The following is a 9,299-nucleotide window of genomic DNA, read 5'->3' as shown; positions in this document are numbered from 1 at the left end:
TTCCCTTACCCCCCTACCCCCCCCCCCAAGTATAATTGGAAAAAAAATTAAAAAATAAAAGACTCTAATTAAATATGGTTATATACATAAGTATCTCTTAGATGGATCTGATTCCCTCATCATATATATAAAGGACAATCCGATGCAAAAAATATTCTCCATACATGCAAGGTCTGAGAAAGGACCGCATCCCAAGAATATAATATAAATAATCTACCATAATATAAGCATTAGTAATTGTTTTTATCATTCGAACGCGTGACTTGTAGGTTTCAACACCCTGCAAGATGTTTCACACGGAAGAAATGGCCAATTAATACATGACAACATGAACACTTATAATGCTTTTCTTTTTTGCTTAAAAACTATATTACAAGTTAGTCATAGTACATACTGATTTTGTCATTCCTAGTATACATAGTCACTTGACATTTTTGTACAAAGACATCTACTAAGAAATGGAGAGAACACCTCTAGTTCTTCTATGTATTCAACTAACACTATACTCCATTCCTTTTATCTTTACCATTTCTCTTCACCTGTAATATATATATATAAACACACACACAAGGTGTTTAAACCAATATATGCGTCTTATTCATGTATAATGTAGCACCGTAGTAACTCATATTCCTCCTGTCTGTCGGAGCTGACTTCAAATCCTGACTCTGCCTCTGATGCGTGCCCATAGGCATGAAAAAATTAATCAATCTAGATGAATTCTGCAGATCAAACAATGAAGGTTCGTTAAGAACAACTTTCCAATAATATAGTAATTTCATGAGAAAATAACTTTAACTTAATGCATAAAAACTATAATTGATTCACCAAATTCCATACAACAACAATTAAGCCTCAATTTCAACCTAGTCGGAGCCGGCTACCTAAGCATCGTTATCCATTTAGCTCTGATCCATTTTGACGTTCTTTATATTTTCTACTGACATATAAATCTTTCACAATATCAAAAGACTCTTAGCAAATATATTTCGCGTACCAAACTTCTTAATTTATTTTTACTACAAGTAATCTTGTTACTTACCAGTTAAGCACAGTAATCTGGCATTTTGGTGAAGCACCATTTTCCATTTGCTTCAAGCTCAAACCTCCACAACTCACTCTAACTCCAATTGTTTGACTTTTCCAACCACTAAATCCAATTCCAAAACCAGTTCCAACATCAGCAGAAACCTTCAAGCTCTTGTTCTTTAATCCATCTCTTACTTTCGCAACATTTTCGCTGTATAACAATTCATTCATATTAATATCAAATTTAACCACTGTCACATTCTTCGTCCCCTGGACGAAGCCTGGAACGTTTCCATTACCCAAAGTAACACCATCGTCGTCTTTCAATTCTATGTTTGTTTTTCCATATATAATCTTGAGCTGTTTATTTGGATTTTTCAGCTCTACACTAACTGTTGCTTGTGCACTCAATTTAGGCCCGTCTGGACTGTCTGTGATATTAAATTTGGTGAATTCGAGGGATTTTAAGTGGAAAATAGGGAGTTTTGGATCAAACCATAGATAAAGAATGGCACCAACAGCAATAAATAAGAGGATTAAGAAAATTAAGATGATGAAGAAGTAACAACAACAACAACAACAGCAGAAACTCCTTTTGCGCGAATTATTTTTTTCTGGGTAGAATGGTGATTGTGGCGGCCTTTGAATTGGTATTCCAGTTTCTCTGTATCCAGGTGGCTTCTGCAAAGGTTTTCTCATAGACATTCTTCAAAATTCCCCTCTTTGTTTCTCTCCGTTTCTGCATGCGGATTCAAATTTGATATAGATAATCATGTTTTCAGGTATAAAACGTCGAAAATATAATTAAGTAAATAAAAATATATTTTTTTAGGTTATCATACTCTTTAACATGATATCAGCGTAAGCGGAGATATTTAATTGGAATCTCACTTCTACTTAGCATCAAAAAAATATTCACGTATTTGACTTATGAAAAAAAAACAGGCTCACACGTAAAGCTTGCCACATGATATAAAAATAAATGAGACGTGAGGAGACATATTGAAAACTTAATTAAGAAAATAAAAATATGGTTATTTTAGCAACTTAAATTTTCAAATGAGATGGTCAGATTCTCCGATATAGATGGAAATTTGTATATACTAGCTTCAAATATGCATGATATGAAAAATTGCTATAGAATGAAGAAGCATTTCTTTCGTTGAATTATGTTTTCAGCAGGGGCGAAGCTAGCACAACATTTCGTGGCTCGGCTGAACCCAGTAATTTTGGTCCAAAACCTGTATTTGTGTTTAAAAATTATTAATTTAGAACCCAATAACATAAACGAACTAGAATACCAGACCCACAAATTTCAAATTCTGGCTCCGCCTCTGGACTTTTCAGCATTGTAATGGGATGCAGTTGGAATTGTTGAAAGAAAGCAATTTTTCCAAGAATGCAAATAACATTGTGTATAAAACCAGAGAAATTAAAGATGAAAATGTGGGGTTAAAAAAAACATAAAAATGAATCAGAGATAAAACCTGGGAGTTGAATTCAATGTTGCATTTTATTTGGATATGATATCATGTGTAAAGGTTGAACATTTTATATAAATTTGAGAGATCAAATATGAATCTTGAGGTGGCAATAATAATTGAAGAAACCACAAAAAAAGAATAAACTTGGGTTTTGGAGAAGAGATTTTTTTTTTTTTTTAAATTCTCCTTTTTTCTTTTGTAGGATATTTCTGCTGAGGTAAAAGAGGAAAAAGAGAAGCAAAAGTAGAGGAGAAAGGTTTCTGGTAATGACCAAGACAGGAAGCAGATAATTGTGTGGGGATTAAGATTAAATAGCCGAGATTTACGCGCGAAGGTTTCGACTAGATTAAAGACAAATTAAGAAACTTAAATTATCCCCAAATTCTTATCTTTATTCTTTTTTCTCGGCCAAACTTTTATTTTGCTAGTCTCTCACCTCGGGTATATTTAGTAATGTAATACACAATTTTGTAAAATACTATCAATATTATTAGAACAAAATTTCGAGTAAATAATTATATACGAAATAGCAAAAAATTCGAATTTTTATGAATGATTAATGTCGTGAGTTGTTGTCGAGGTACAAGGATAGCCCAGTGCACAAAGCATTTCGTATTCACGCAGGGTGGGGGAAGGCACTCCAAAGGGGTGTGATATAGACGGCTTAGCCTAATGCAAGCATTAGTACTGGTTCCACGGCTCGAATCAGAAACAACGAATGAAAGGTTTTCTCCAACACCATTTGGATGGATCATAACTTATACAAAGGATAGTGTCCGTAAGAAGGATCAGTTTACTATGGTCGGTGTAGTAAGATTTGTAGAACTAATCATACCTTTCTATCTATCGTTGTAGAAGTTGTGCCTAGAAAGATTACGAGTCTCAACTATCCAATCAATTAATCCCGTTACATATAGGTCAAACAAAATAACTTTATCATTACTCTAAGGCTCCCCTCCGTTTTAAATGTATGGAGATTAAAAATCATTCCTCTTAGGAGTAGTGGTAAGAATTACCTCCACAGGAATTGATGGAATTGAACCTATAAGTTCTAATAAATTACGTTTAAATAGAAGCATGAAAATGAAATATTAAGCTTAATTTTGAAATTGAAACCGAATTGACAGGTCAATGTTACATTGACAATTGGGAGTTGGAGAAAAAATGAGTAATACCAAGAAGCAATGATAGAGAAGTTAAAAGGCAAAAGACGGGTTCCAGCCGTAGAAACAGCCTCTTGCAGAAATACAGGGTAAGGCTGCGTACAATAGACCCTTGTGGTCCGGCCCTTCCCCGGATCCTGCGCATAGAGGAAGCTTAGTGCACCGGGTTGCCCTTTAATCAACGTGAAGAATATTTTTCAACAAAGGCATCAGTCATATCACAAAGATCACTTGTTCACTGCTTCCATAGGCAATACTTTTATACATCCAAACCAAAATCTTTTCACTCCAGTCAAGTTTTCTAGTATGACTAACATTAGCAATTTACATAAAGACCTTGCAATATGGCATTCTGAAGTGAAGGGGAAAAAAAAGTATTCCTCAGCTTCGTCCATGGCTAAGTTACAACTAGGTAAAATTAGAATTTCTGAAGTTTCAGAATCCGATTCTGCATTTTTGTATTGTGCTTCTGCGCGTTAACAGTAAGAGTGAAACTTGCACCAAAGGGCGGGCACGGTCGTGATTATTGATCATCTAGCAGCCACAGCATCAGTTCTCCGGCTAGCATCAAGAAGTTGATGAAGCTTTGCTCCTGAGGTATTATTCTCACGAATTTCACTATCGTCGTTGGTTCTATCCAACGGACCAGAGTTGTTGACTCTTGCTAATAGGTCTGCTGTGCTAACTGGTTGCAGTCTCTTATCATCAATCTTACCTAAAGTTACCTCTTCTGCTTGTCCTCGTCGTTTATTTTTCAGTCTCTCCTGCGCAATCCAGACCACATTTGACAAGCCCGAAAATGAATATACATGTGACCACTAAATTGACGAAGAATACTTGACAAAGAAACAAAGTCGTACCATTAAAGCGGCATTTTCAAGCTTTAGTTTCTCAGAGTTTTCAGTGAATTTGTTTATCTCTGATTTGAGTCCCAAATTTTCGGAGGTTAAAGATTGAACTCGTATTGCCAATTCTTCAGCTTCTGCCTGGAGGGAGGAGGGAAATAATAAAAGTATGTGTATCAGAACTAGTATATAAAGCAGTAAAACATACGCCATATAATAAGATTAAATCAAAACATAAATATTCTATAATGTGCACATTTCCCTATTACCTGTTTTCTCAACCTTGATCGCCTTGCTGATTCCCTATTAGACTGCTTCCTCTTCTCCCGCTTGATCTCACGTTCATTCTGAAATTATAGTTTCATTTAACAATAAGAACATAAACACGGTTCTCACCAAATTTAACAACAACAACAACAACAACCAAGTGAAGTCCCACAAGTGGGGTCTACGGAGGGTGTGTATACACAGACCTTACCCCTATCCTGGGAAGGTGAGAGACTGTTTCCGATTGACCCTCGGCTCGAGAAACATGAAAAGAAACAGTAGCAACAATGCAGACACCGAAGTTTATGTCAAAATAAGCAAGCAAAGTTCACCTGGTTCATGTATGTACCTGTAACCAAACTTCGGCCGGCACTGCAGGACTGATTCGTGAAACATTAGTTGGACTAGCTTTCACTAGTGTACCGACATGATTTCTCAGTTCCGGAGTAGTAGTCATGGTTGGAGAAAATACTGTTCCGACTACTTTCTCTGCTATGTTACCAGGACTAATAGCTATAGAAGTTTCCTTCTTGGTAGCACCATTTACTTCCCTAGGTTGTGGACTGCTTCGTGTCTGAGTCTTTCTGTCACCAGCTGTTAAAAGTTTGAAGAACAGAGATCAAAAGATGAAATCAGGCAAATTTGGATACAAAGTGAAAAAGAGACCAAACTCTTACAGTCGTTACGAGTTGTCTCACGGCTTCTTTTCTTACTGTTCTCACCCGCCTAGAGTAAGACGAGAAAGCATCAGTTTCCCAATACAAACTGAAAAAACAAATTAAATGAGAGAAATGGATTTATAATCTCAGATCATACCTCTGTTGTGTGTATGTTACTTCCATCACTTGAACCTTCAGTATGCCCACTGTCACGACATGAAATCTAATAATTAGACAATTACCTTTAACAGGGTTACAGTAATTGTAAATACTCTATCTATGACTGAGTCGAGCATGGTTCTTAAATAACTGAATATGATCCCAATCATTAACTGGTTTTGCACAAACCTCTGAGAAGGTCCATGGTCGGTACCGTCGCCATTGTCAACACAGCAATTTCCTATTGAGACTCCAAGCCCATTAGAACCTTTTAACTTACTCGTGCGTTGATCAGTATTCCCCGAAGACTTAGCAGAAGTGTCCATACTCAAAGAAGCAGCATCCTACACGATGTAGAGTGATTTAGCTTCAATCCCACCATTAGGCAATACATCGAGCTAAAGGAAACAATATTTTATCAGCATGCATTTCCGGAACAAATAAGTTCACAAACACCGAAAGAACTAAAAATAATATATACCATGGTTTGGCTGATAGCAGGAGATGATGTCATTCCATGAGCCTGAGGACGAGACACCTGAAATCAGATAAACAGATATTCCATAAATTGAGCATGTTCCACGTTTTAGCCACAACTCTTTGTCGCTAGAGTTACATGTACAGTAACTCTCTGTAAACATACAGTCATAGATTTAATATGAAGATGACAAAACCAAGTATATTCAGAAATTATAATATCCTTATATTTTATTTTACTTTTGATAAGAAATCAGTTCCCTATGTTCCTTATGAAATTTTAACTTGAGACAACACGTACATCCTACCAAGTGAAAATGCCCCAATCGCACAAAGAAAAAGGAACTGGTAAAGGTGGGCAAGTTTTCATATGATACCCTCTACCGATGATCACTATTCACTTGAGCCAATCTGTTAACTAATCTTTAAAATTAATTATCGAGATGAGCTTTTCTTGTTCCATCATATTAAAGAACACAGAAAATACACCAACTTCTTAACAATGGATGAGCAGTAGACTTCTAATAGTGTAGATACTGGAATTTGTTGTTGGCCAGTTGTAGGGCTTAATTCTAAATCAGTTAGCTGCTTGTTTTTCACTCTCGATCTATTGTTCAAAATAGTTATACCTTCATTCTAGTTCCCAGATACTTCTTCTCGGTCCTTTAAGAAATTAGTGGGTCTAGCTCAATATGTTATAAGTTGTCTACCAATGCCCTAAAGTAGGAATCTAAAAGCATTTTTGATAATAAAAAAAAAAAAAAACAGAAATGCTGGAATGGAGACTCACGATAGGAACTCCAGGGTGCGCATAAACACCACCATGCGCATAGATTCCTGCATATGGTGCACCATAAGGTGGCATCATAGGCTAAAAAAAAGGAGCACACCAGTTAGCACATACGCGATCAAAGTTCAATAATCTATTAGCTAACACTTCGATCAAACAAATCGCAAAAATTTAAAAGAAACATTTGGCCTGGAAAATACCTGTAGGGGTCCCCACATATAAGGATGAGGAGCATGACCAGGTGCAACAGGAGAATTAACATATGGAGGTACAGCTACTCGAGGACCATAATATGCCTGAATATTTAACTAGCCTATGTAAATATCAACAACACTAGAGCTACGGCAAGAATATCTAACAAAAAAAGGGCAGCCCCAGTGTACAAAGCATCTTGCATTCACGCAGGATCGGGGGAAGGGCTGCACTCCAAGGGGTGTCATGTAGCCTACCCTAATACAAACATTAGTGGGTGCTTCTACGGCTCGAAACGGTGACCTATATGTCACACGAAGACAACTTTACCGTTGCTCCAACATTCCCCTTCTAAGAATATATATATCTAACAGTAAGGCGAAAAATGATTAACCTGCATAGCTGCCCAATCAGGATACACGTGGATATTGCTCTGGTCCTGTCAATACAGAAAGAATTTTTCAAACTACTCAGAGACTAACTTCAAAGAGGAGATTAACAATAACCACAATACTCTGAAGCATAGGAGAACAATGTCAAACACACAACACCGATTGAACAATAACAATTACTGTATTCGCGCTTACTGGTGCGGTCGAAGATGATTTCTCAGGCTTACAAGATTTTCCTTCCTCACTATTTCCCATGTATCAGAAAGCAACTAGATGCTCTACTAGTTCACTGCTGAAATGATTATCTCCTTTTGTACTTACTGACCAAGATTATTATGCCAACTGCATAAAATACAGCCCTGTTATACAATGAACAACAAAATTTCACAAGACCAAAGATGGCATAAAAAAGCTTCCCTCTTTCTTAATACAAGTATGGTCTAATCTAAAGTATCACATACACGGGCGAAGCTATGTATGGCTAAGGGCGGTCAACTGAACAGCCTTCGCCGCCGAAAACTTATACTATGTATAGGGTAAAATATTACTTGTTATTGATTAAAAAATAGACTTTGAACACCCTTGCAAAGTTCACTAACAAAGGGTGTTCAAAATTTGAATACCTTTATTGAATTTCCTGTAAAAATTAGTTGCTTTTTATTGATATATCTCAATCAGGAAAGAGAAGCAGGGGCATAATAGTCCATTCATAGTCTTCATCCAAAACAAAGTAAAGGGACAAACTTTACAAAACTTGATCTATAGAACAACCTAGTATGTAATGACAAACTAGTCCTCGTCAATCCACCAAATTTACAACTAGAAAATATCAAATAATAGAAAAATAAAACATTGTTACATGAACTCTAAATTACATTCCATGGACTAACAAACTTTCTTAATTTCTAAGCATTTTCATATTGAAAATAAGACAGATTATATGCTACAACAGCTAAAGATAATTAAAAGTTTCTTAAACTGACTGCGTATATAACTTAAACTTAAAACTCTTAGTTATTTATTTCCTTCTTTTTCACAATTATAAGTCAAGAATTCTCTTCAACAGAAATGTCAGCAAATAACAGAAAGTAAAAAGTACAGCAAATTCAAAATAATTCACCTTAAAAAGCCAAAACATTTCACAAAACAATAAAAAGAAAAATTATCATAAATCCAAATATGAACATGAACATACCTGAGAATATGGCAAGAGAGAGAAAATGAGAAAATTGTAGAGAGAGAAATTGAGTGAAGAAGAAGAAGAAGAAAAGAGAGAGAGTCAAGGCAATATCCACGTCACCAAACACGTGTACGTATCTAAACCAGCTTACTCACGTATACGTATATATCATTTTGTACATACGGTTGGTAAAGGTGCTGAGTTGTTTTATTAGGGGTGAGGTGGCGCGTTTAAAATTCGTGTTTTTTATTTCTTTATTCTTATGTCAATTATTTTGCTTGCGTGCCATTTGCATACTCGATTTACGTGTCTAAATTAATTGTACCACTAGTTTTGTGTCTGACGTGGTTTGTTCTCCACAAAATGGGAAAATTAACTATATTGGATTAGTCATTTCAAATCCGCTATATAGCGTTGTAATACGCATTATTATACGTACATAAATTTTTGTATTAACAATCTAATGTTTAATTAGCATTTATAATACATAAAATTTTGTATTAGCAATCAGCCTCTTGCAGAAATGCATGGTAAGACTGCGTCCAATAGACCCTTATGGGCTGGTTCTTCCCCATGCATAGCAAGAACTTAGTACACATGATTGTTCTTTTAGCAATGCAGTGTACTTGATTAACATTTTTATTGCACGCATAGTTATATAC

General features: G+C 35.8%; 2 protein-coding genes across 4 annotated transcripts; both read right to left on the bottom strand.

Moving 5' to 3' along the window:
* LOC109230393 lies at window positions 337–2,740 on the bottom strand. Its single transcript, XM_019395900.1, has 3 exons — window positions 2,517–2,740; window positions 1,043–1,768; window positions 337–722 (listed from the first exon to the last, which is right to left on the bottom strand). Coding segments are annotated over exons 2-3 (693 nt in total). The 5' UTR covers window positions 1,735–1,768; window positions 2,517–2,740; the 3' UTR covers window positions 337–721.
* LOC109228619 (transcriptional activator TAF-1-like) lies at window positions 3,868–8,715 on the bottom strand. Of its 3 annotated transcripts, none has more exons than XM_019393773.1 (14): window positions 8,653–8,715; window positions 7,653–7,799; window positions 7,460–7,504; window positions 7,074–7,169; window positions 6,874–6,954; window positions 6,088–6,144; window positions 5,796–5,950; window positions 5,605–5,653; window positions 5,466–5,514; window positions 5,138–5,382; window positions 4,995–5,006; window positions 4,791–4,868; window positions 4,537–4,662; window positions 3,868–4,440 (listed from the first exon to the last, which is right to left on the bottom strand). In XM_019393773.1, exons 2-14 carry the CDS (start codon window positions 7,710–7,712, stop codon window positions 4,207–4,209), a joined length of 1,287 nt encoding a protein of 428 aa, XP_019249318.1. In that variant the 5' UTR covers window positions 7,713–7,799; window positions 8,653–8,715; the 3' UTR covers window positions 3,868–4,206. The 3 variants fall into 3 exon arrangements, with proteins under 3 accessions (XP_019249318.1, XP_019249319.1, XP_019249320.1); XM_019393774.1 differs by having other exon boundaries at window positions 7,653–7,816; window positions 8,653–8,672; XM_019393775.1 differs by lacking the exon at window positions 4,995–5,006.

The sequence above is a fragment of the Nicotiana attenuata genome, chromosome 7 (genome assembly GCF_001879085.1).
Source record: "Nicotiana attenuata strain UT chromosome 7, NIATTr2, whole genome shotgun sequence".
NCBI classification, from domain to species: domain Eukaryota; kingdom Viridiplantae; phylum Streptophyta; class Magnoliopsida; order Solanales; family Solanaceae; genus Nicotiana; species Nicotiana attenuata.
Note: the sequence above shows the minus strand (reverse complement) of the source record. Positions and strands in the feature narration are given on the sequence as shown.

Bases quoted from the DNA above. Each gene is read 5' to 3' on its own strand.
- LOC109230393 (XM_019395900.1), bottom strand. From the start codon at position 1,734: ATGTCTATGAGAAAACCTTTGCAGAAGCCACCTGGATACAGAGAAACT.
- LOC109228619 (XM_019393773.1), bottom strand. From the start codon at position 7,712: ATGGGAAATAGTGAGGAAGGAAAATCTTGTAAGCCTGAGAAATCATCT. The intron at 6,955-7,073 runs GTATTTTCCAGG...CCTTTTTTTTAG, and splicing joins ATATGTGGGGACCCCTACAG to CCTATGATGCCACCTTATGG. The intron at 4,663-4,790 runs GTAATAGGGAAA...TCCTCCCTCCAG, and splicing joins GATCAAGGTTGAGAAAACAG to GCAGAAGCTGAAGAATTGGC.